This window comes from Chaetodon trifascialis, chromosome 8 (genome assembly GCF_039877785.1).
Source record: "Chaetodon trifascialis isolate fChaTrf1 chromosome 8, fChaTrf1.hap1, whole genome shotgun sequence".
NCBI lineage: Eukaryota > Metazoa > Chordata > Actinopteri > Chaetodontiformes > Chaetodontidae > Chaetodon > Chaetodon trifascialis.
In genome coordinates, this window is record NC_092063.1 from 25630718 (window position 1) to 25657125 (window position 26408).

Genomic DNA, 26408 nt, shown 5'->3' on the forward strand with positions numbered 1-26408 from the left:
CAGATGACTGATATATCTCTAAAATCATTGGTTAGATGCTGTGAAAGTTGATACAGACATCCATGGAAGTGTTTCAACATCAACATGGATATGCACAAAATTTTGTACAGACATTCATGGTTCCCAGAGGATGAATCCCACTAACTTTGGTGATCTTCTGACATTACATCTTGTATCATCATGAAGTTGACATTTGTAGTTTCTAGTGAAATGTCTGAAGAACTATTCTGACAAATACTTCTGTAACACAAGCCTGCATTCACCCATTCACACAGCAGCTAAGCCACCTGCTCATTACGAGCGTTATCCATTCACACACACTCACATACTGATGGCACAGCAACGAGGGCAATTTTGGGGTTCAGTATCTTGCCCAAGGATACTTCGACATTGAACCGCCAACCTTCTGAGAAGTGGACATTCTCCTGAGCCACAGCAGGCCCACCCAGGTGATCCCCTGACCTTTGATCATCAGGTCAAAATTTCTGTTTGTCTAATACTTTGTTTTCTGCAAAACTAATTATACTCCCATCCGCCTCAGCTGTTCTTTGTGTTAACTGCTAATGAGCAAATGTTAACATGCAAACAAATTAAACTAGGGTGGTGAACATGATAAACATTATACATACCTGCTGAACAAGTAAAGTCACAACCCTGCATGATATTTCAAGAGAAGGAATGTGGAATCCTTCTATAAAGACTTACTTTAGAGTTAACCACTTGAATTTTGAAACTCAGACTGCAAAAGTGTCATATCAGCTTTGGCTGAATTAGGATTTTGTTTTTGCATGTAACAAGGACAATGGTTGTCCCCCGTCTGTTACATTTGTTTCACATTAGGAAGAGATCCTGCCAGCATGGGCAGGAGGAATGACCAAATGAAAAAAATCCATGTACATTTGAATGTGTGAGTATTGTATTATGAAAAAATATGAACCTAGCCTTTAAGAGTCAGTTGTTCCTCTGGATGGAAGCACTGGGGCTAAGAGGCTGCATATTTCAGTGTCAAGACCCTGCCACGGTGCACCATGCTGGTGGCAAGACTCCCTTGAAGCTCCCTGGAGGTCCCAGGGGGTTGGATCTGATGAATGTGGGTCACATGGAGCTGTGTGTGCGTGCGTGCGTGCGTGCGTGCGTGCGTGCGTGCGTGCGTGCGTGTGCACGTTTGAGACAGTCCACACTCAGACAGCCTTTGGGGTAATAATGAGAAATGGACCTATTTCTCAAAGCAGGCAGTGGAGCATAAAGAGGACACATATAAACACATGAAACATGAACATCCGACCACACACGTGCATGAAGCAGGCAGTCACACAGACACATACACACAAGCACAAGTGTAATAGTATATAAAGACACATTTATACAAAAAGAAAGAAAATAGAATCGGAATTTTCAAATAAAATGATTTGCATTTTGGGAAAGAAAGCTGTTCCACATCACAGATCAAGCAGCAAACGCAAAAACACAGAGCATATCTACGGTGCATGTTGTGTAACAGTAACAGTGCCCTGCTGAGCAGCTAGCAGCGCACTTCCACCATGTTTGCTGTTACTACCATCCTGCCTCTGGTATCCCAGTGACTGAGCCATGAATACTGCATGGCTTTCCTGAAAGCACAGGGCCCTGTGGAACTGGCAGACAAAGTGTGTGGGTTCCTCTGCAGGTCACTGTGCCACAGTGTCTCCGCTCTATATTTACTCTACATGAACCTGACTCTGTGTGTGTGTGTGTGTGTGTGTGTGTGTGTGTGTGTGTGTGTGTGTGTGTGTGTGCGTGTGTGTGTGTGTGTGCGTGTGTGTGAGTGTGTGTGCGTGTGTGTGTGCGTGTGTGTGTGCGTGTGTGTGTGCGTGTGTATGTGGGGGGGTGAATGGGTGGGCTTGGATGAGAGGTGAGAAGGAGATGGTGAAAAAGTGTTTGCGTTTATGCAGGAAGGTGATGTTTGTGTGTGCATGTGCATATTTATGTGAGAAAGAGTGTGTGTTTATGCGTGTATTGGGGGTGGAGGCACACATGCATACAGAGTGTGTGTGCACATGAAGGTGAATGTGTACCTATGCATGCATGTACTTATAGGTGTGTTTATGATTGTTTTATGAACCTGGGGATTCAAGTGTATGCGTGTGTGTGTAGTGGAGATATAATACTCTTTTCCTGGTAATGTCACATGTTTGCCTGCATGGACCAATGCTCAGACTGCATGGAGAATGTATTCAGTGTACCAGAAGAATCATGATGTCTCACACTGGGCAGGGGTGGGGGAAGGGTGTGTGTGCATGTGCATGTGCATACATGTGAGAGAGACAAAGATGGCCAAACACTAGCTACAGACAATATGTGCGCCACATTTCCCATTTCCATGTTGTTAGGGGGGGCAGCAGTTCTTTCAGTGATAATAGCGGGGAATGCAGACAATGGTGAAGGTGATTCAATAAACAACCCAGATGCTTCATTCTGAAACAGAAAACACACAAGACACATGTACACACACACACACACACACACACAATATAGGTGCACAATGAAAACCTCCTTTGCAGAACTTGACATATGGCGCGAACAATTTCCCTCCCAATTTCAGATCCAACTCCCTCAGACGTCCTCGCACACCGGCAAATTGCCACACCTCCCCCCTCATCCCTCCCTCCTCCTCCTGCTCCTCTTTCCTCATCTCCGCATCTCTTCATCCCTCCCTCCCAATTCACTCCTCTTTCTGAAAGTCATCTGCTCACTAAGCAGTAAGCAACATCGCGGGCCGCTCACAGAAATGAGAGTATACAAATGATTTGTGGCACAGGCGTCCCACTGGCGCCAGCCTAGATGGCTGTGAGGGGGAGGAGGGGGTGTCCGGGGTGGGGGGATAATGTCACTTTCACCTTGTGTTTCTCTAGCAGGCCCATGATGATCATTTTTCCCCATTTTCATCGCAAATTTGTTTCGGGCAAGGGCTAGCAAGGGAAGGCAGAGACCAAGAGAGCATAAGGAAGAGATGGTGGGTGAGAGCAAGTCCCCTATCCTTTACTGAGTGGAAGCAGAGAGAGAGAGAGAGATAGAAAGGGGGGTAAACAAGAGAGAAAGGGGAGGAGGGTGTATGTAAGGGGGGATGGAGCAAAGAGGAGAGAGGTGGGGGCGCATCTGCACAGTGACCTTTTTCTGATCCAATCTCACTGATGAATCCTAATGAAGGATTTAATAAAATCACAGTTTACAATCTGTCTCTGCATCAAAGCGTGCAATCCAATTCAAAACACAGGCCTATCTACATTTCCAATATTGTTGCAAACCCATCAACCCCACCAAGCCCATCCCTGAAAAATAAGTGAGCGCGCTTGTGTATGTGTGTGAGAAACGGAGAGAGAGAAATTGGCCAGGTTGGAGAGTGAGCGGCTGGCACATTTGTTCCAGCTGTAGCCTAATGTCACAACTCGTCATATTCATTTGGCCTTATAATGAGGCTAAAGTCAACAAGGTGCAGCAGACATGAGGGGAATTGCTGTTGTGGCCCACAACTAAATGAACAGAGAGAAGCAGACAAGAGACTAAAAGACACAATAGACGTGATGTTGAGAGAGAGCATAACATGTGAAATCATTTCAAACTTGATCATGTACAGGCCTGCTTTCAGTTCTCTCACACACACACACACACACACACACACACACACACACACACACACACACACACACACACACACACACACACACACACACACACACACACACATCATCAAGATTGCTGACATTTGCTTGGAATTAAAAGGGTACACCTGTTACACTGTCAGTAAGCTCTGAGTCTGCAGAGTAAACGAGACAGATGGACAGATCAATGCAAGCGTTTGAATGTCTGAAGAAGAGAAGTGAAGAGAAGGCCGGCTGCTGAAAAGCAAAAATGAAAACTGTGGACTCCAAACCTGTAAAACTACTAAAATACTTTGCAACAGTGACATCTACTGGTTAGAAGTTATAATGTCAGTAGTCCATCACAGATTTTAGCTGGGACCACACTACAGAAGCAAACTAACAATTCCACCAAACACGTAAAAATAATCAGAAATAACTTATGTAAAATAACTTTTAACATTCCTTTGAAAACAAATTCATAAACCTCTCAGAAAAAAATATTTAGACATGAAATGTAGTTTATCATACACAAGAGATAAGAGTATCACAGCCTGTGAAAACAGCTGCACCCTCTCCCTCTGTAGATCTAAAAGGCTCATTCTAAGGTAATGAGAACAACATTCTTATTTTCAGCTGATTATACACGAATGAAAAGATAATTATGAACATTATGCTCCATTTCAGCTGCATTTCTACAACCTGGACCTTTAAGACAGAGAAAACCCATGGGACCAAAGTCCATAGGCTTGAAAAGACATTAAGGTAAAAATGCTTGCGTTAAAGCAGGGCCAATAGAAGAACAGAACAATAGAAGTAAAAAGTGGAAAGCTAACACATTTCAATAGTGTGTTTTAAAATGATTTAAAGTCAACGCACACTTGGCTAGCTTGAGCTTGAAAGGAGAAATCCTTTCCAGTAAAAGCTGAAGAATGTGGCCTTAAGCCATGTTATCCTCACCTCAGTACTGACAGCTCAAATCTACTTTTCTGTTAACTTTGGAAATACTAGTTCTTCATTAGTCAAACAGGCCCTATCTTAGATGGGAAACTAAACCTGCAGCACAGCTAAAATTACCAAGAGTGCAAGGCTTCACAGTAGCGATACGTTATTGATCCCTGCAGCAAAACTGTTGCAACTATATTTCCATTTGCCCCAATAGGAGATCTACTTGGAAACATGAAAACAGTGGTTCTTTGGTTGAGGGGGAACTCACAACACCACCCTGCGGCCCAACCTGTGTCCTTGCTACATCTGTACAATGTGTTAATGAATAACATAACTCCATCTGCACTGTATCCACAAAAATGGGATTGAAGCCACACTACCAATACCAAGGTATAGATCAGTGGCATCTCTGAGGAATAGATGCATTGATTGGATATGAGATCTAATGTCTGACTGCTGCCGGCATCTGAGCAGCTGTAATTTCTCCCTGATTAGGCTTCAGATTGCAATTACTTTCTGTATCGACAACACATGTTAATGAGACTGTTTGTGCCAGAATCTCAATTTACATGAACTGCGCTGTGAGCATGTATGGTTGAATATGGATGTTTAGGTGTGAGGTATGTGCTGAATATTTGCTAATTCTGTGTGTGTGTGTGTGTGTGTGTGTGTGTGTGTGTGTGTGTGTGTGTGTGTGTGTGTGTGTGTGTGTGTGTGTGTGTGTCTCCAAAAGGCCCGAGTTGATCAGAGTGTAGAGCGACAGCTGTGCAACAAATCAGAGCCCATTTACTGGTGACAGAGTCATTAAAGCCTGCTCATCTCATAAAACACAATGCACATGGTCAAATACCATTCACTCCATTCACGCTCATAACTCAGTCGACTGGGCACACATGCACAATCACACACGCTATAACACACAGAGGCAGATGCACACACACACACTCACAGATGCACATACAAACACACAATCTCTCGCAAAGCTAAACCGAGTGTGTCAATTGGAATGAGTACAGAGGGTGGTTTACTCTGTGTGTATGAGTGTGTGTGTGTTGTTTTTGAATCCATAATAAGTGGAAAGATAACGACACAGAGGTAAAGATGGATATTTGCTAAAAGCACAGCAGCAGTAAACACTGTCACACTTCTCACAGGGTTATTTTACGATAAGTGCACAGCACAAAACACTGTGTATCCTCTCTTCTTCTATGCCTCAGTATAGCACAAATTCACACAATATACAAAACAGATGTAGATTCATGCAAACCTACTGCATAGATAAAGTACATATACATAAACTCTTGGTTTTTCCTTTCACACACAGCCCTCTGGTACATTTCTTCACATCCACACTATGATCCCACATCACTATGATTCTGTCTTCCATATATAATGGTCTTGCACAGACTTGACTCATTTCCACACAGAGATATGCAGTGCAAAATATATTTATATTTATATCTATATTGCTAGATACAGAATTCATGAGCTGCTCAGTAAATGATCGCTTCAACGGTGGCAATAGGACCTTCTTGAATGCCAAGGACAAAAATGTTTTATTTTATTTTCTCTTCTCCAACACTGAGTAGCACCTGGTGTTGAAGGAGAGCATGGGTTAGCCCCCCTTCATAGATTTATACACTGCATTAGAAAGTCCTATCTGAGGATTAATGTGCCATAGGCAGGCATTGGAGTGTAAAATGCCACTAACCTCAATCTGATCTGGGGTCAGCTGCTAGACACTCAGAAGGTTATCAGCCATGTATGAGCTTGTAGTAACACCTGGGCTGAGTCAGTGCAGCAGCACCATATGGAGAGAAAGTTGTGTCACCAGTTGACAAATGATCCACATGTAAAAGTAAAGACATGGGTACGACTACTTGGGAATGAATTTCAATATTCACAAAGACATCTTCATGTCCACAAAAAATACCCAACCTGAAGAAATGTAAAACAATCTTACATAGAAATACAACCCATTGTCAGTGTGTGGCCATTCATTAATGGAATGGAAATGGAATTTCCATGTGGGAAAGTATATTTTCCTCCAAAAAAAAAAAAAAAATGTAAATTAAAATCCCATATTTCACCGTAATTTATTCACACAAAGCCGTCCACCTGTAATGGGCTCTCCTCTCCTCTGTCGGAGTATGAACTGCTCCACAACAGAAGCATGGTTTGAAGAAACGAGAGCTGATGCATGTCAAATAAACTGTATGCACTTTCTCTCCTTCTGGAACGCTTTTTTGAACAAAATGATGTACAATCCTGAGAACAATCCTGTCAGAGAGGAGTAAACAGCCCAGTGCAGAGAAAGGAGAGGAAAGCTCAGGGAGCTTATGTGACTGACAGAAACTGTTCCACTAAAAAGACTGCCAAAAAAAGCTAACTAGTGCATGCAGTCCAATGCAGTGAGGAATGCAGACTTGCATATCAGGGAAACTTAACAACCATTAAACAAACACATGGCTCAACACAGGAGGACCAATTCCTCAGGTCAACACTGAGCAGTTTACCTCCGCTGGAATATAAGTGACACTCACTCGAGGACAACACATTGTGAACATGGAGGACAGATGGTTTGAAAGAGGACTAACGTTATTTATGTAAAAAAAAAAAGAATGAAAGAAAGAAACCATCCCTCAACAGAGGAGGAGGTCTATGACAACCCTCATCCTACAATACATCTACAAAATGATCCTTTCATACGTTGCCAGGAGATTTATTGGCTATTCACAGTTGGCCTCATGTGACAACTCCAGTGAATGTAGTTTACACTTCGCCTCCAGTAACTCCAACAACCCCGACGACTGCTGTTACACAGCCAGGAGCACTTATAAGCCAAATGGTAACAATGTCCTTGATAATGACCCTACCAAGGTTAAATACCTGGGACTCTCCACCAGGCCGTCAGCACTGAAGAGGCCCCTTGGATGAGAGGTGAAATGCTCTAAAGTTTGTAAACTGAGTCCACTTGCCACTGACTCATCCCTCCTTGGATAACCATGACCTGGAGGACTGAGAAGCTTCACAGATATAAAGCTTGAATGCATACAACAGTGAATTACTTCGTTTTTTTCTAAGCAGATATACAGGACACGTTCTGTCACCATAAAGCTCATTACACTTTAGTAAGGACATCTACAAGTGCCAGATGACACACGTGGAGATCATTTACATAGACTGATCTGTACATTGTAGTTTACAATAATACAGTGTTGTGTAAAGGTCAAAAAGTAAGAAGAGATTATACACACACGCACGCACGCGCGCACACACACACACACACACACACACACACACACACACACACACACACACTTCTTCACAGTAAGGCATCTGTCTTACCTTTCTCTGAGAATTCACAATCCTTCATGGCCTGGTCACAGTCAGAGCATGTGAGCACAGCTATTAATGACCCGTTGACCTTGAGATGAAGAATTCTGCTATGCATCACCATATGCCTGAAGATGAAATTCAAAAAAGTCAGGGTTCCTTTTATTGTCAGCCAAAGTGTATCCTTTTCCATTTTCTTTTCCATTTCCAAATGAATTTACATTTTTTTAACAAAGTCCTCAGCGTGGTACAAGTTCTTTTGTTTTCTTTTATTCATACCATTGAAACAATGCTCTCACATGACTAACGTACTTAAACAAATTAATAATGAAAAAAGTGTAAAAATGAAGAATTATCTGCAGCACTTAACTTCAGGTTCCCATCTTTAGCATTTATAAGCAGCATATAAACATTTAATAAAAAACAAACATAAACATGTAAAATGTCCTTATATCTGCTTATAATTAAATAAGTGTACTATAATGAATAATTTATTTATATGGTACAAAAGTGTTACTGAATTTACATAAGTGACATGAAGGAAAAAACTTACCTGACAAAGCTTTTAATGGCTTCCCACTTAAAAGTTAGAATCTGACCATCAAACTTCTCAAAAAGTTCATTGCAACTTTTTTCAAGTACTTAAAAGCTATAATTCCCCAAAAGTTCTCCAAACTTGGAAAACAACTGTAGAGCTGAACACCCGCCACAGTGACAGGACAACAAAAGAGAAAAGTTCCTCTTTTCTTAAAGAATGCTGTCAGAGTGGTTTTGTTGCCACTTAAACTTTCAGGAAGAGAACGAGTCACAATGCTATCCTTTCAGGGGTGAGAGGGAGAGCCAAACAAGGGGGGTCACACAAGCCAAAATATAGCTGGGGGCTTAAACTCCGCCAAGTATGTGCCATGAAAAAGCACATTATAATCATTATTTATAGTATTGAAATGATGTTTTTAGGGTTTAAAATTAAATTCATACTTGCATTTACAGCAGAGACTAGAGAAGAAATGTCTTCCAGTCTGAAGTAAATGCAGAGTGTTGTTTAGCAAACTGTTGTGCCCCAGGCATGTTCAGCAGCACTACACACAGTTCCCCATTGTCCTGCCTTGTGACTCTATTAGTGTATCTCCTCTCAGCCAACTGCTTTCACACCACTGTTTTCCTTTCTGAGCTGGCCACGCCAAAAACAGCACAATGGCAAAAAGTCACAAGATCCACTTCAGGCACTGTTGAAAATCTCCCCAAAAAAAGTCATTACAAATAGATAATCCCAATAAATGTGTGAATGGAGCTCCACTCATACAGACACAAGATCTACAGCACACATTTGTTCCCAGCCTGTAAATATACTACAGCAAGTAACCCAAATATAAACTCTCACCTGGATTTTGTCCGTTGAAATTCGTTGGATGCTGGTACAGGTGAAGACAGGTGGGGAGCTGCAGTGATTTCCCTAAACAAACAGACACATGAGAGCACCTGCAATTCAAAAGCAGGCCAGCATGTATAATGAAACTTGGTCATGTCTCCCAAACCTCAATTTGCCTGCATTTGAATAGAGCAAAGGAATGTCAAACTGCAGTGTAAGTCACTAGGGTCCTGGAGTCAAAAGAACCACAAGGAAAATAACTTAATTCATCAGTCTCCAAATCATTCAGCCAAAACGTGGCTGTTGTTGATGTGCGATAAGCAGCATAAATAGAGAACTCTCTTGTCAAACATTTACAGTAAATATGCAGCAGTGCATCTGGTTTCACTTTGACTAAGGCTCTCTGACTGTAGAGGAATTCCTGCCCTCGTGTGGACAGAGGATGTAGATGCAGCATCTAAGAGAAAAAAGGGAAGCATTAGCATTATTAAGCAAAGGTCAAAATGTAGAGGAAGTATTTAGATTTGTGTGCTGGCTTGTGGTTTGCAGAGCTTGTAATAATTACAGAATAGCTACTAAAGAGCTCAAAGAACACAGTCACTGCACTGGGGGAACTATTTCAGACTTTTTCATTTCCCTCATCAGACTGATTAGTCTGATGTACATCTGCAGTTTTACTTCTGTAGGTCTATGTGTTTTTGTTTGTTTGTTTTTTTACTTGTACCTTTCAGTAAGGTGACAGGTCAGCTAGACAAGAGCACAGGTGTGGTGTTTTGATGACATCTGTGACCTGTCAGGCTCTATGGGGATCATACTGTAAACTCTACAGGTCTACAATCACAGCTGTCAACATCTGCCATTCTCTGTATCTGTCAGGTCAAATTGGCTTTTCTTTTGCAGAATGTGTGACCCAATATGATTACTATGGGGTCACAGTTTCTAGTTATCAAAATTAGCAGAGCTGCAGCTAACAAGCATTTTCATGAAAAAAATATTAGTGAATTTGAAACAAAATGTTAGAAAACCTTCAAATTCAGTTCACAATTATATAAGACAAACAAAACAAATTCACCAAGCTGAGAGGAAGTAACCATCACTCAAACCATAAATGTTTAAGCTCTAAAATACAGAATGTGATCAAGATAACGTTGTTTTCAGTGGCGCTGGTAGTGCAGTTAAAATGGTAATCAGGACAGGTGTAACACCTGTCTCTGGGAGGGGAGACAGTTCCATGACCTCTCCAGCCATGTCACCACCTGATTGGTCAAACCAAACATGTTAACTACATGCAGGTGCCTGCATGGCTGCAGTCCCACGAACTGTCGGCTACTTCCGTGGAACAGCAGCCTCTCCCTGACCACCCTGAAGTTTGAGAAGTATCCTTCGTCTTTGTTTGCGTTTCTCCTCATTGAGCGTCCCTGGCCATAACTCCTCCTTCTTATCCTATTGGCCACTTTCGCTGCACCTGTTCGGCCCACCCGCCAATCACACGTTTCGGTCGGTGTGCCCCAAAATGGCGGCTTCCAGTGCGCTGCATCAAACCTCATCATATTCGGACGCTAAATATTCTTATCTGCTGGTGGTTTAACGCTGACAGGAGGCCGAGCAGAGGAGGCCGAGCGGGCTGAGCTGTCGTCAGAGAAACGCGGAAACGGTTCCTCATGCTCTGCTCGTGCGAGGAGCCGCTGTCGGTGTCGCTCTAAAGCGGCTCGTGTTATCCGAGTATGGCCACCGAGAACAGGATCAATTTTTGGAGGAGAAACGCAAAGGTTCCTGGAAGGTGGGGTTTTAAACTCTCTTTTTCTATACGAAGCAGGGCTGCGTTCCTTTATTAAGTCTCAGTCTGATTCCGTTCATTATTGTTGAAAATATGAACAGTCAGAGCAGAAGCAGCGTAATGTCGCTTGAATCAACTCATGATGAAGTAACTTCATATTAGCTTAGACTGAGCTCCAGCTGACTGACGTATGACGCTCTGGAAGTTCATTCGTTGACCACACTGTAGTTGTTCGCAGGAGGACTTTTCAGCCTTTCCATCGTCTTTCTGAGTGTCTGCTCAGCCTCCAGCTCAGACAGACAGACAGACAGACAGACCTCCAGCTCTCTCCTTTCAGTAGCTGAGGTGTCAGTTGTCACAGTCAGTGCATCGCCGCCATATGCTTTCTCAGTGTGTGCTGAGGTGGTGACGCTCCTCTTAGGCCAGCTCCTCAGAGGGATGACTGCACTTCTCATGAGGACCACTGCAGTCATCTCTTTACGTGAGGCACAAAGGTACACGTTTAATGAAATACATCCTCTTTTGGTGGCAGTTTAATTTATTAAGACATCTAACAACATAAGCCGGTGGGTTTGGTGCGCTTAAGACAGACGGTGGAAAAACAGAATTATGTTCCTGAAGTAGGAGGAAGCATGTGGACCATCACCTTTGATTTAGGCCAGAGGCCTTGGCTAGTCCTGGCCTGTTTGTGGATTTCATTATAACCGTTCAGTACGTTTGACTGACTGTCAGCAAGCATTTGTGTGTCTGAAAAATAAATTCACAGCAAAACCCAGAAGGTTATTCAACAAGACTTTCCGCTGTTGTGAAGCTATTTCCAAAAGGTATTTTCCTCCCTCTTCTAAAAATCTGGATTCAAAAATATTCCATCATCTGCTGAACACAAAAGATTGTTTACCTGTTTCTCAGGTGGCAGCTCATTTTTTATGAAAATAAAAATTACAACGTAACCTCAATGTAGACAGATAGAACTCATATATTATACATATATCTTTGTTTACTTTGGTTCCTGTTGTATAACATCCATGGATGTTGACCTGAGTCATTTCTGCCTGCTATCTTTGTTTGGGTCAAGCCACAGAGTCACAACTTTGTAAACAGGTTCAAAGTGTCTGTTGTGCAGCAGAAGGAATGTCTTTCTCATGCAGATGTGTAGAAGCAGATTTGAAGATGAAGCAAGTGTTGATAAACTGTCCTGGACTTTTCAAACATTGCCAGTAGGTTATTTTTCAGGAAAACAGGAGTCTTACCGCTGTGCCTTGAGTGTAATCTTAATATATGACAGGCACAGACTGGGATGAGGTCTGTCCCAGCCTGCACAGCTTACTCAATGGGAATGGGTTAGAATGGGCACTGAGGACCTGCAGGTGTTTTTATACTGTCTTTTCTTTGATTCTCCTCACCCTGCACAGCTCCTCAGACCTCACTGATAAGACATGACCTATTCATGCTAATGCGTTTGTGTTCATATCTTTATTGGCCTGTGTGTCTTTATGGCTGTGAAGACTCTGAGTGGGCGTCCTGCACTGAAGAGAGGCCCTCTAAGGAGAGGGCGTCGCTGTCTTTGTCACACACACAGATCTTTCTCAAACTGTGGTGGGTGGAGTGCTGGAAACCCAAAGCCAAACATATGTTTGGACAGAAAAGCAGCATCCAGTCTTGCAGCCTGTCCTTGAGCTGCTCCTGATAACATAAGTCTGAGGCTGATAATCAGCAGGCCCAGTTCTCAGCCACCAGGCTTACTGTCAGTTTATTCATGCAAATGACTTGAATTAGGCCGACGTCTTTTAGCCTCAGGCACGAGAGGGCAGTTTGACAAAGTCCAAATGCTAGTTGTGATATTTGTTGCTTTGTGATATTCACACTAAAGCCTCTCATCTGCTTTTAATGAAGCACTTCTCATGATTGGAACAGTTAGGATAAACAGTGATGTTAGATTTAGTGTTAGACCACCATTATGGTGACAAAAAGAACAGTGTGTAAACAATCCTTTTCAGAGAGAGCACTCTTGAAAAAAGACTTCAGGCAGTCTCTCAGTAGCTTTGACCAAAAGCTGTCCTCTGTTGACAGTCTGATAAGGAAACTCATGGCGTATAGGCAAATTATTTGTTTACTAGACACACAGACCCAGACATAGGGTTAAGGTTATGAGGTCTGAGTTTTGAGCACGCATTACTTAATCCAGTAGAGGTTATTTTTAGGGCTGCAACTAACAGTTATTTTCATTGTCAATTAATGTGTTGATTATTTTCTCTAGTAGCTGTTTGGTCCATAAAATGTCATAAAATGGTGAAGAATGTTGGTCATTTAACTCACAGAGGAGTAAAGACAGCAGAAAATGTTCACATGTAACAAGCTGGAATCAGAGAATTTGAACTCCTTTTTTCTTTAAAAAATGTGTCAAACTGATTAATTGATTATCAGAGTAGTTGGTGATTAGTTTAATAGCTGACGAATAATTGATGTGCCGTTACAGCTCTAGTTTTTCTTTAGAGAAGTCCAACCGTTTGAGAAGGGTTTACAGTAGGAGGCTGCTCTCTGGCGGCTTTGTGTGAAGGAAAGGAGCACTTGACTGTGTCTGCTTTGGGTCGCCAGAGAGTTGGAAAGAAGCTGAGCATTAAGATTCTCACATCCGCTGAACATAATGTCCACCACAGGGTGGAGAGGAACACGGCGGCTGTGCAAGCTGTCCTCTAGTTCTGTTCAATACACAGTAAAACCTCCAGGTCTAAATAAGACGGGGTAAAGGGTTAGTTAATAGCAGGGAGGAACTGACATGTCATCTGTCAGTGGAAAGCAGAATGTGAGGCTGCATTTGCTGGCTCTGCACTTCAAAAATACTCCCCACTGGGTTTCAAAGCTTTGCAAAGTCATTCAAAAATGTCGGCACATCGTTGAGACAGGTCGCAAATTAAAAGACTTTTTCAGGGACCCTAAAATAAGACACCAGTGTCAGGGATTTTCTGTTAAAAGATGATCTGTCCATCCCTCGTCCACTCTCAGATATCATCACAATCACCCATAAATGCAAGTCTTTTAGTTATCCGTAACTGTGCATGCTGTGATCACCTGTAGAACCACTCATGTCATTTACATTATTCTCTGCTCATGGTCTGGTCTGGCTTTTGTTGGCAAAATGTCAAGGTTGTTGTGCTCTTACATTAGTGAGCAACACATCAATATCAGAACTGGTGATGAGCACTGTCCATTTCAAGCAGGTGGGCCATGCCATCAGCTGCCTAAGGTACGCTGGTATTGAGAAAGTGAAGAGGCTCTTAGGAATAGTGGTCTGATGAAAAAACTTGAATGGAAAATATTTTGAATAATTTTGATGAGAGATTTGACATAAACCCTTCTTATAGAAACAATACATGCAAATGTCTTTTCTTTTAGCCCCTCCTGTGTCCCTCTCTTGTAAAAGCTAAGCTACTTAATGATTTGTTTCTTATCATGTATCATCTCTGTATTGCACACCTTTCATGTCATGTTAAAAACATGTATTTCAAAAAATGAAAAAATGTCCAAAAATGTGTACCACATACAGTGTATGGCGTCATTGTTTCTTGTCTGTAAAGCCTCTTTTTGTTCTCATGGATGGTTGCCTGAGAAAGACCTTGTAGGTTGAAACATTGCATCAATCAAAGTTTGCTCATTTGAGTGCAGACGTCTCCTTTTCCTTTGTGTGCTGTTTTGTTGTGCATGTGTGCCCAACTAGAGTTGGATGTGCCCACGCTCTTTGCACATGGTGCATGGCAGCCATACATCCAAAGAGTCCTTTGCAGCCGTGTTGCGTTCCCTTCTGTGATCCCTCGTTGTTCGTTGTGCTCTAAGTGAACTTATTTTGAAGGGATTAAGCTACTTACTGCAACAATGAAACAATGGAAAATATGTGTGACAAGGACAGGACATTAGTCTTCAAGCTTTCCTCTATATAATAATTGATGAGTAGATTTGCTGAGGTGACAGCATTTCACATGTCGTCTTCTACAGTGTACAGCCAGTTTATGGAGCACAGCATCCACCTCTTGACCCACGATTGCGTCGCACGTAAGTGCTAAACCCAACTGGACAGCATGGCGTCGTGATACCTACTTGGGTGCATTTTATTCAACTTATTTATTTCAACTTTGTTTCTCAGCATATCGTTCCATGCTTCGAGTATGTGTGGACTGCATGCACCTGTGCCATACCTGTGCTGACCTTTGACATTGTTTAACTTGATTTGTTTAACAGACTTTGAGTTTTATCACCCTTTTTTGTTGGATTTTCAGGGTTTGTTTTGGTTATTTTTTTGTTTTTTGTTCTTTTTGGCGATGTCATCAATGTGCTGCCATGAGTGAGACCAATGCATTCTTCAATTTTCCCTCTTTCTTTCTCTTTCTGTCTGCTTCATCTCTCGATTGGTCTCTCTGCAGGTATCCCAAAGACACAAAGCCCAAGTTCAACAATCTCAAGTCTAAAAAGGCCTCTAGCTTTCATGAGTTTGCCCGTAGTACCAACGATGCGTGGGACATTGACGATGAAGAGGACGAGGATTTCCTTGCGACCCCCGCCCCTGCATCCGTGGCATCAGGCCAGCAGTCTGTGTCCACACAGAGCCAGGTATCTATAAGACATTTTTCTCACTGAGCAGTTACGGGCATAGAGTTGGTCTGAAATGAGAGGAGATATTCTGATGTGTTTCCATCCAGCATCAGCAGAATCAGGCCGGTGACACAGAAATGTGGGACTCACACAGACCAGAAGCTTTCAGGACAGATGCTGAAAAGCTCCAGGATGTACAGGAGGAGGACACAGAGTGCGAGCATGTTAACGGCAAGGTTTTCAGGTCTAGTAGTGATGCCCACCTCAACACGTCCTCAGGTATGTGGGTGATATTCTGTAGCACTTCATTCAGCATTAAGAGCTACTGAGCAGCTTATCAGGGGATTCATAGTGAAGCTAATTAGGGGACCTAACAGTTCAGCTAGGCCTAGTAGGATTATATCTGTGCATGGTTACATAACGCCACTTAGGCTGAAGTTGCCCTTAAATTCTCATCTAAGGATGCCTTAGAAAAGAAATGTCTTTGGATTGTATCTTTCCGCGTTCTTTGAGGAGAACATTCTGGCTTTCTTTTTGTATTCTTTTTGTTCTCCATTTTGGAGAAGCTAGCTGGCACTGACAATAATGCTGTCAAGTCACATTAAGGGATGATGATGTGAGTGGAGTGTAACCATGGTAACTGAAGTGCACATATGCTGTATTATGACAACAACTACTGTGACAGCCTTAGTCTAAATACTTAGGCAAGGAGACATTCGAAGAGGCTTTTTGCAAAGCTCCCAAATCATCAGCAACCTCAGTTGAGGCAAAATATTTCCCTTAGCTTAATCAAATATTTTGCATAAGGGACAAACTTAAATTTGAAACTAGAGGGAGTTTATGCAGCTGGGCGCAGGCCTGTAGTTTGAGCCTGGCAGCACATTCTGCAGTGAAAATGAAAATGAAAATGTTTCTCCATATGCTGTTATACCCATGGGCACTGAAGTGTTTTCAGTGATACAGACGAATGACTCTGGTCAAACTACCACCGAGTTTATCAGCATGAACACAGTATTACTGGGCACTGACAGCGTATCTTACCACAGTTAGTAATAATAATAAACTCTATTTGTATAGCACCTTTCATATAAATATTGCAGCTCAAAGTGCTTCACAATAAAGCAATCACATGCACCAAGTGCTTCACATAAAAAAATAAGGTCTTTAAATTGTCTTTGTGAAAAAAAGAGGAATTCTATCTGACCCTCACACATGAATCACAAACGTATCGCACTGTGTGCCTTGAGCCCCCAGCATCTCTGCTTGTGGTCAGCAGGACTAGACTGTGTTTATACTGTGCAGCTCCTATCCGCGACTGTATGACTCTACTCTATGTGATTGTGAGGCAGGACGTTGGTAAAAATGTCAATTATCTCCAGTTATGTGATATAAGGAATATCAAACTGGCACATGAGCTGTAGAACACCATAATAAGTTAAAAGTTGCACAAAAAGAATTTATGCACACTGATAAAAAGATCCAAATTTTAAAGAATATCAAAAAGTTGGAAGGCAGTCTGTCTTCATTATAATGTATTAGTTAAATATATCAAAGATACATAATATAACCTTGTCTGGTCCTCTTCAGTTCGTTCCTCGCTCCAGAAGCAACATACTCTCCCAGCTCGTCCCATCATCCCACTGGTGGCTCGTATCTCAGACCAGAATGCATCAGGGGCACCGCCCATGACGGTGCGAGAGAAGAGCCGGCTGGATAAATTCAAGCAGCTGCTGGCTAGTCCCAACACTGACCTAGGTAGGAGGGCAAAACAGCCACACTGTCGTTGTGTAGATTTAGAGTAGTTATTGGTTCCAGGTTAACCCTACTTTCTGAGTTAGTGGTTGACCGATTAATCGGTCAGCCTTGTGAGATAATCTGCATCGGCCAATGCCTGTGCTCGAGAGGCAGACGTGTCACAGACAATGCAACAATAAAGTTAGTGTTAAATAATTGTTCATTTAAGTTAGGCAGTTGTGTCTCATTTGTTATTATCATTGGATTGGTGTATTTGCAGTATATACAGTATCTGCCTTCAGCCGTCCTGCTCTGTAAATGTTTGTATCGGCCACTGAAAAATCCATATCAGTCGAACACTGAGCTGAATGTACTGTCTGTCAGTGTGATTTTCTACAGAGTGAAAGTGTTGATAATGTGTTTTTATATCTTGCTCTGTGCTGTTACAGAGGAGCTCCGGAAGCACAGCTGGTCGGGCATCCCAAGAGAAGTCCGGCCAATCACGTGGAGACTTCTCTCTGTGAGTCTCATGACCTGAAATTTTGCAACATCTGATGTTTTTAGAACGTCAGAAGCCTTACCCGTACAGGCAGCCTTATCTCCTCTTCTCTCTTATCTCAAATGGCTGGCCTGTGAAACTGTTCACATAATCAGAGAAAGCTTCTCCTCACTGGCATTTTCTCTCCTTTCCTCTGTGTCTGACAGGGCTACCTCCCGGCCAACAAGGAGCGCAGAGAGCTGGTGCTAAAAAGGAAGCGGGAAGAATATTTTGGTTTCATAGAGCAGTATTACCACTCCAGAACAGACGAGCACTATAAAGACACATACAGACAGGTAATATACCTGTTAACAAATGGAGAAAAGCCTTTAAACTGCAACTACTCATCAGTAAACACCATAATATCGATGATATTGAAGGGAGGATATTGTAGGAAACATGCACAAACATGCTGTCGGCTTTGATTGTCCTGAGTTAAGATCTCAATCATTGTTTTTCCTGTTAGATCCACATCGACATTCCTAGAACCAACCCTCTGATTCCCTTGTTCCAGCAGCCTGTAGTACAAGAGGTAAGATCTGAACGTGTGAGGAGCAGTGGAGTTACAGACAGTGAGGGCTACCTCACCATGGTAACCAATCGGTTTACTGGAGAGCTGGATCTGGAAAAACAGACAAATGTACTTTACAATAAAATGACAAGAAGAAGAGCAATAGAGAGAGAGATCAGTAGAATCATTTTGCTTACCATGATAAATACAATAATAAAATGATTTAAGGTAAATGAAGAGATGTTTTTGTACGTGAAGAGAGAGGAGAGCCACGGAGTTGAACTTGCACTGTGATACAGGCCTCAGGGCTCATTTCAACAAATCCTAGCATGGCTTTAGCTCATGTCAAATACAGACAAATGGGACTGGAGACATTAAATAAACTTAGTTGTTGTCTGCCTCAGATAACTCATGACCCAGTCAGTGATGTAGCCAGTGCAGCAGCCACAGAGAAAGAGCCATCAGATTACTGGAGAGGAACTGTTCTATAGAAAGGAACTTCACTTAGTCTGATTGCTCCTCAAATGTGGTGATTTTATGTGGGTTTTCAAACACTGAAGATCTGTGTCCAGACAAGCAGTGAGCCTGTGGAGAACTACAATGAGCTTTTCTGATACTGAGCTTCAGGTGATTGTTGTTGCACCATGTGATGAAGCTCTCTATCAGTCCTCTGTACTCCTCTGGAAAACTAGGCTCTAACTCAAGGGTTTCAAATTTATCACTCAAAGGTCTGCATGAGAAATTTGGCAATAACAAAATAACATTGGATTAATAGATTACAGTCACATCTCTTGTGATTGGTCCAGCATGAAACTGAGGCAGTCGAGGCTCAGACAGTCAGTCCATATTTATTTCAGACTCAGACATTTTCTTACAACTACATTTATGCTAGTTGTGGAAATTCGAGACACATTCTTAATCTGTCATTCTCCAGTGTATTGTCAATATGTGAACACAACAGCATCAACACACAGCACTCTCTCCACAGTTAACATGGCCATGACAGTGATCTCAGTGATAGAGAAATAAGCCACATTAAAAACACATTCATGTGGACACAGGATGACTGCAAAGGATCTCCTGCTCAGCTGTATGGTCAGCATCATTAACAATTTATTGAACAATACAAGGCTTATTTCAAAATAGAAAATAGTACACTGAATAACGGCTTGTAGCCCATTCAGAACACGAGATATGGCAGGGGTCTTCAACTGCATGTGTGCAAGTGCCAGAATCTTTCTAACCAGACGCTGTGGGGGCCAGACTTTTAAATAAAGAAATCAAATTCATTTAGCCCTAAATGCTTTCTTACACAATAATTGTTACTTTTGTGAGTCTGGATGAGTCAACAGACTCCTAAAAAACATGGAAAATTCATCATGATCACAAGATGCTGAACTAGAAAATGCTCCCAGACCTCCATCAAGGAGGCAGTCAGTGCTTCATACAAAACACCAAAACAAACAGTTCAACTACCAATGAATGAATCCTGATCTCTGCAAAAAAGCTAACAAAAACACTCAGTTTGAGACTCAAAGCAACAGTTTGGCAACAAAAATAAACCCAAGCAACGGCTCTTACATTGGGGCTGGGAAAGCTAATTGACGCTCATCCAGTGGTGAGTAACATTTGATGCGTACATTTTCTGATTTCATTTATATTCCACGGGTGGGATGCGACTCTTTGGCAGGCTGCCAGTTTACAATATGGGATGGGTCCAAATGTAGATTGAGGTCCAAACTTTATGAAGGCCTCAACTGAGTGAAGACATGTTTCTCACTGGACATTATTCTCTAGAATCATTAATATCTCCAAATCTCGAGAGTAATCCTTAACTCATCAAATATCTGCTAAGTTACAGTAATACTGTCATGCTGCAAGGCAAACACCATGAAACTACAGTCTAACCCTAACCCTTGGCAATAAATACTGAAACTGGTGCTAATCCGAGGTCTCTGTACCATGGGGACTGAGCATGTGATGTAGTGTTTTGCACTTTAAAGGTAAGAATTTATTTGGCTCTTTTCCTCGAGTTTTACATATTGAAACTCTGCTGTAAAAACTGAGCCTACGCAACTATACAACAGTGCTAAATGTTCCTCTAATCCCATAATAAATCTGGCATACATGTGATGAACTGTTCTGTTCATCTTTCTTCTGTTCTCTTTCATTCCATACTGTAGGTGTTTGAGCGTATTCTTTTTATCTGGGCCATCCGTCACCCAGCCAGTGGTTACGTCCAGGGGATCAATGATCTGGTCACGCCCTTCTTTGTCGTCTTCCTGTCTGAGTTTGTCAGTAAGTTACTTTTGGGAACATTCCTGCACAGAGTCCTGTTTCATTCACACTGGACCAGAATCACTCATACTGGGCTTTTTTTGCACGGTGATCTGGTCTGGGTCTCTATTCTACGTGTTGTTGGAACAGGATTTTCTGATTTTCTGTCTGCATTTTAAACCAGCATGGGTTAGTGCTTTTTCTTATCAATTAATCTTTTTCACTTAATAATAGAAACAGAATTGCTGATGTCTTTTGTTTAATATACCTTACCTGTCTTACCATTGCTTCGCCCTCTGTGTCAGTGTCAGCTCACCTGAGCAGATGCCCCACACTGAAGTCTTATATCAGCCTGCATTAGTCTCATGATTTATCTTTAAGACATGTGTTTTAATTCCTTTGTTCATTATCTGTGATGTGAAAACATCAGATTCTGGTGCAGTAAGAGAAAGTAACAGTGTCTCCTGCTCATAGTTCAGTTTGAAAATCCCAGTGCAACATGGAGCATCTCTCCTGCCGGGCTGCTGATGAGTGAACACACAGTCACACAGCAGTAGAGGGTGTTGTACCAGCATCTGATTCATGAGTAGTTTAGCCAACTTAACTCACAGTCAGCTGTGGAGCTGAGAGCATCAGAGGAGCCAACAGACCGGAGTCACACTGCCCTGCCTGTGCTGCCCAGCGTGTCCCTTTCCATTACCCTTCTCTACGTCCATCACAGTTAATTGCAGTGGTTAGGTCTCTTTGAGAAGAGACTCAGTTTGTTAATATGTGCAGCCTGTCGTCCTGTAGTGTGCATTGTTCAATGTACAATGATGCCAATATTTGGGGACAGCCCAAGATGTTACCACATCCAAGGTCACAAACATTTCTTCAACCAACCCCAGTAGAGAGCAGCATTCAGAAATCCAGAAGTCCCACTAAGAGTCATCTGTATGAGTCAAGTCATTTCTGTTTCATTCACTGTTGTTTGCTGTTCCAGTAGAGGATGTGGAGAGCTTTGAAGTGGCCACGCTGCCCCTGGACACCCAGAGAAACATCGAAGCGGACAGCTTCTGGTGCATGAGCAAGCTGCTGGATGGAATACAGGTCTGGTCACAAACATGCATTTCAACAATGCTTCTTGAAAACTGAAACTGTGCTGGTTTACTGAAAATGGTATCCTTTCAGGACAACTATACCTTTGCTCAGCCTGGAATCCAGAACAAAGTGAAAGCTTTAGAAGAGCTGGTCAGCAGGATAGATGGTAAGTGGACTCCTGTCAGTCGCAGTAAGCAGTTTCATGTGTCTCTCAGGGTTAAGGTTGCCTGTACTTTGTACTGACGTGTGCCCTGCTCATTCCGCTTTGTCTGGCCCTTGTTTACCATGAACTCATACATGTAGAAAATGGTCGACACTTGGTAACATCTGTCTGTCTGTCTGTCTGTCTGTCTGTCTGTCTGTCTGTCTGTCTGTCTGTCTGTCTGTCTGTCTGTCTGTCTGTCTGTCTGTCTGTCTTTAGAGGACATTCACAATCATTTTAAAAAGTATGAGGTAGAGTATCTGCAGTTTGCTTTCCGGTGGATGAACAATCTGCTGATGAGGGAGCTGCCGCTTCGTTGCACTATCCGTCTCTGGGACACCTACCAGGTAGAGCAGAGCGTACACCTCATCAAAGCTTCGCAATACAAAGTTATGCAGTACAACAGCAGCACCGAAGCCTGAAAAACTACATAGTATAGAATTCAAACTGCTGCTGGTTCTTTACGCACTTTACGTTAAGTTAACTTGGTTTAGGGCAGACTCTCTTCTCCCTATGGATGTCCTGGCTTGTAACCTTTGGAAAATGGTCAAAGTCATGTTGTAATTGGCTGCAATACTGTTCTGTTTTCCTCAGGCTGAAGCAGAGGGTTTCTCACACTTCCACCTATATGTATGTGCTGCTTTCCTCATTGAGTGGCGCAAAGAAATCCTCTCCATGGTTGACTTTCAGGTACCGATGTCTTTGTAGTGATACCTGTCATTTGTAGCAAACACATTCATGTCCTGCTCAGGTTCAGTTTCAATAACTTTGATCTCTTAACCTTTAGTCTTGTGCCATCATCAGGTCAGTTGTCTTATGTGATAGTAAATTGACTCCTCTTGGGTTTTGGACTTTTGTTTGGACCAAACAAGATGATTTGAAAATGTCCCTTTAGATAAGTCTGATTTAAAGGTTAAATGTTTACATTTTTCATCTCTGGCATGAACTGAAATTACAACATGAAGTATTTAATGATGATTACAGCTTTTAGAGCCTGATTCCATTGTCTCAGTCAGAGAATTGACGTACCGGCCTGCAGACAGTATATACTGTATATTTGAAATGTTGTCCACACTGTTATTAACCTCTGCCTACCAAAATAGTGTCAGTGTCTCAAAGTAAACTCCTGTTTACTTACTCTTCAGGGCCTTCTTATGCTACTGCAGAACCTTCCTACAATCCACTGGGGTAATGAGGAGGTGGGTCTCCTCCTGGCCGAAGCTTACAGACTGAAGTACATGTTTGCAGACGCGCCCAGCCACTACAAGAGATAGGCCCAGGGCTGCTCACAGCAAACAAAGTAGCTACAGGACGAAATGACAGAATGGATCCGCAGCATCCAAAATGCTCCACACACTAACTTTTGTATTTGAGATCACCTGAGGATTCAAGTATTCAAGTGCAGCTCCAGGACACCTGCAGGATGTTATCTCAGAGCCACAAACGTATCCTGTGAAAATAAAGTGCAGTAAGTATCACTGGATTTGGGTTTATGGTGCACCCGTAGAGCTCAGTAAATATGAGGCTATCTGCAGTTAACATGAAGCACTGAATCAAAAGACTGTTACAGTATGAAAATAACATAGCTAGGCCATCTTGGTTTACTTCTTTTGTTTTTGGTCATGCTACATTGATTGTCTCTCAAATTAAATGTACACTTGCTGTAATACGATGGGATGATGAATGTTTATGAGATCATCCTTCTAGTGAAAGATGGTATCTACAGATTATTATTTTCTTTTTTTTGTACTTAATTTACAGAGGGAACGTATTAGTCTGACACTGTCAAGCTGTTATAGCATTTTGGTTTAAGGGTTACCAAATCTGCACTAAACAATCAATCTATGAAAGTCCTTAGTTTGGATTTCAGTCAGTCGGTTTCACTGGCACTCATATTTCGGCTGGTATTCAGGTGTAAGACTCTAGAATTCCCTGTTCATATGTCAGCTGAAATGGGTCGAATCTAATTTTGCCGACTAAGATGAATCTAAATTTTATTAGATTTTAGACAGTTAAAATTCTATTTTCCTCAGAGATTTCGTGCACGTGAACACTCACACTGGCACAAAATGAGATCAGCAACAACTGGTCTGTTTTGACCTGAGAGTGCTGATTTTACAAATCTCCTTTATGCATAACGATGTGAGTGGTAGTCTTCTAAATGATTTTTTGCTAATCTATAAAGGATCAAATTTACATACCTGTGGTCACTGTAAAACTGCATATGCATAGCACATAGTTCAATGTTCAATAATTTTGATAATTTGATTGTTTGTGGGGTTGAAGACATTTTTAAAATGGAGGAAATGCCTCTCCGTGCTTGTTGGTACTGAAGGACGTTTATTCCCACCATCCTACTTGAGAAACCGTGCAGCTCAGAATATGACGATGCCTTTGTCTTGAGCATATATAATGTACTCCTGTCTTGATAACTGTAACATGGACGCTTTGTTATTATTAATGCTTGTGTTTTATGTTTATCTGTGGTTCAGGTTTGGTTTTATCTGTGACTTTTTCCAGTCTGTGACATGATCCAAGACACCTTTTTTTCCGGGAGCGGGTTAAAATGTTTGTTACTTTGCATTTACCTTCATTACTGTGCTAATTATAACACAAAGTATGTTTGAAAGCTATGACAATCATTTGCCTTTGGTAGTTTGATTTCCAAACCGTTAGATGTGTTTTAAAAGTTTTTGCATTGGTCATTTGTTTGATGCGTGAGGCAAAAGCTTCTGAAGCAAAAGCTATAGCAGCGTAGCAGCGTTTAAATCAGGGTGGAATACAAACTGGTTTCCTGGCTGTTACACTGGTCATTGTACAATACAACCAACTGAATGGAGAAACATCTTTCAGTGTTAGAATGACTCCTAATTCTTATTCAAGAATTAATAAGTATCTCTACTTATGTATATACATACATATATGTGTATGTGTGTGTATATGTATGTATATATGTACATGTGTGTGTGTGTATATGTATGTATATATGTACGTGTGTGTGTGTGTGTGTGTGTGTGTGTGTGTGTGTGTGTGTGTGTGTGTGTGTGTGTGTGTGTGTGTGTGTGTGTGTGTGTGTATACAGTATATATGTATATGTTTATATATATATGTCAAAGTTTCTTTATGGCATTATATTAGTGGAGTGCTTCTGAAGATAGTATGGTACTTAAATTGAGTCAGAGATTGTTATTGTTTTGGAAAAGTCTAACATTATGTCATACGCCTATTTATGGCTCATTCATTGTCAGTTAAGCTGCTTCTGATCTTGTGTTAATCAACCTTGTTTAAATCCATCTGAAACGTTTTGAATGTTTTTCGACAGTATGCCTTTAGCCTTAAAGTGGGTTTTCTACATTCAGGTGCACCAACTGATTGTGTCACTACTGAAATGGTATTGTTCACTCCACACTGTTTTTATTGAAAGGTCATATTTTTTCAAAATATGATATTGATAAAATGAAAAGTTGTTGATTTGTTTCAGAACTGTTTTGTTTCAACAATAATTTGCCAAATCTTTATTGAGCCAATACAATACTTAAATTATTACAGTACCTGCTGTACATTAACTTTTTGTTTATATTAAACGATTGTTCTTCATTTTGGCATTTGTGTGTATGTGTATGGGGGATATTATGTTTTCACTGTTTTCATATATTAAAAGGACTTTTATTTCTGCCTAAACAAACGAGCTTTTGTTTTCATAGCAATAAATTGGTAACCCAGTATAGACTGTTGAAGCTCAAAAGCTGTTGGTTATCTACTCAAAGAGTCTAAACATATCTAAGCTGCAGTACTTAGAGTGAGGACATATTGAATCTATCGTACACTTCATAATAATATCAAATAACCTTTAGACATACAGTATGTTTGAGGTTAAGAAAAAACAAGTTTAGAATATCAAGCAAGATAAGTAAACAAGAGCCTACACTAATGAAATTGTACTATGTAATGAATGTACTGTAATGAAACTTTACATCACTGAAAAATAGGTTTGTGTCACCTGTAACAAAAATGATGATCTGTGCTTCCTAAAAGTATCGTCAACTTTTTTTCTTCACATAAGGAAACACTTCCTGTTAGTCTGGGGTTTGTGCCCTGAACCCAAAGTGGGCATGTTGAAACAAAACTTTACATAGTGGAAATCATCTGGATGATCTGAAGATGGATTTAGTATAACACAGATGTGCTTAAAAAGAAAGGTCATACAGAGTCAGACAGCGTACTGACGTTACCATATCTGAGTTAACGTCAGGTGTGGTTACACAGCGACAGGGCAGAATTTAATCTAGAGGGAATATTACGGACAAGGAAGGAAACAAGCTAATATAAGAAGATTATAGCTGAGTCAACATTGATTTATGGGGTTCATTTAGTAGTGTAAATACACCTTTTCTGCAGATTCCGGTGCAGTAGGTGGAGCCATGTACCTTCAAAG

At 41.5% G+C, this 26408-nt stretch overlaps 1 protein-coding gene across 4 annotated transcripts; it reads left to right on the forward strand.

The window, feature by feature from the left end:
- Window positions 1-10761: 10761 nt before the first annotated feature.
- tbc1d22b (TBC1 domain family, member 22B) lies at window positions 10762-25570 on the forward strand. 4 transcript variants are annotated; one of them, XM_070968758.1, is made up of 14 exons: window positions 10762-11050; window positions 15038-15094; window positions 15463-15649; window positions 15739-15910; window positions 17219-17386; window positions 17815-17885; window positions 18071-18199; window positions 18370-18435; window positions 20598-20712; window positions 21674-21780; window positions 21862-21937; window positions 22193-22320; window positions 22568-22663; window positions 23119-25570. In XM_070968758.1, exons 1-14 carry the CDS (start codon window positions 10995-10997, stop codon window positions 23245-23247), a joined length of 1557 nt encoding a protein of 518 aa, XP_070824859.1. In that variant the 5' UTR covers window positions 10762-10994; the 3' UTR covers window positions 23248-25570. The 4 variants fall into 4 exon arrangements, with proteins under 4 accessions (XP_070824859.1, XP_070824862.1, XP_070824861.1 ...); XM_070968760.1 differs by having other exon boundaries at window positions 10866-11050; window positions 21677-21780; XM_070968759.1 differs by having other exon boundaries at window positions 10866-11050; window positions 15742-15910.
- The last annotated feature ends 838 nt before the right edge of the window (window positions 25571-26408 follow it).

Coding starts and splice junctions, on each gene's coding strand:
- tbc1d22b (XM_070968758.1), top strand. CDS start 10,995: ATGGCCACCGAGAACAGGATCAATTTTTGGAGGAGAAACGCAAAGGTT. Junction 18,200..18,369: donor ATAAAGACACATACAGACAG/GTAATATACCTG, acceptor TTTTCCTGTTAG/ATCCACATCGACATTCCTAG. Junction 21,938..22,192: donor GCTGGTCAGCAGGATAGATG/GTAAGTGGACTC, acceptor GTCTGTCTTTAG/AGGACATTCACAATCATTTT.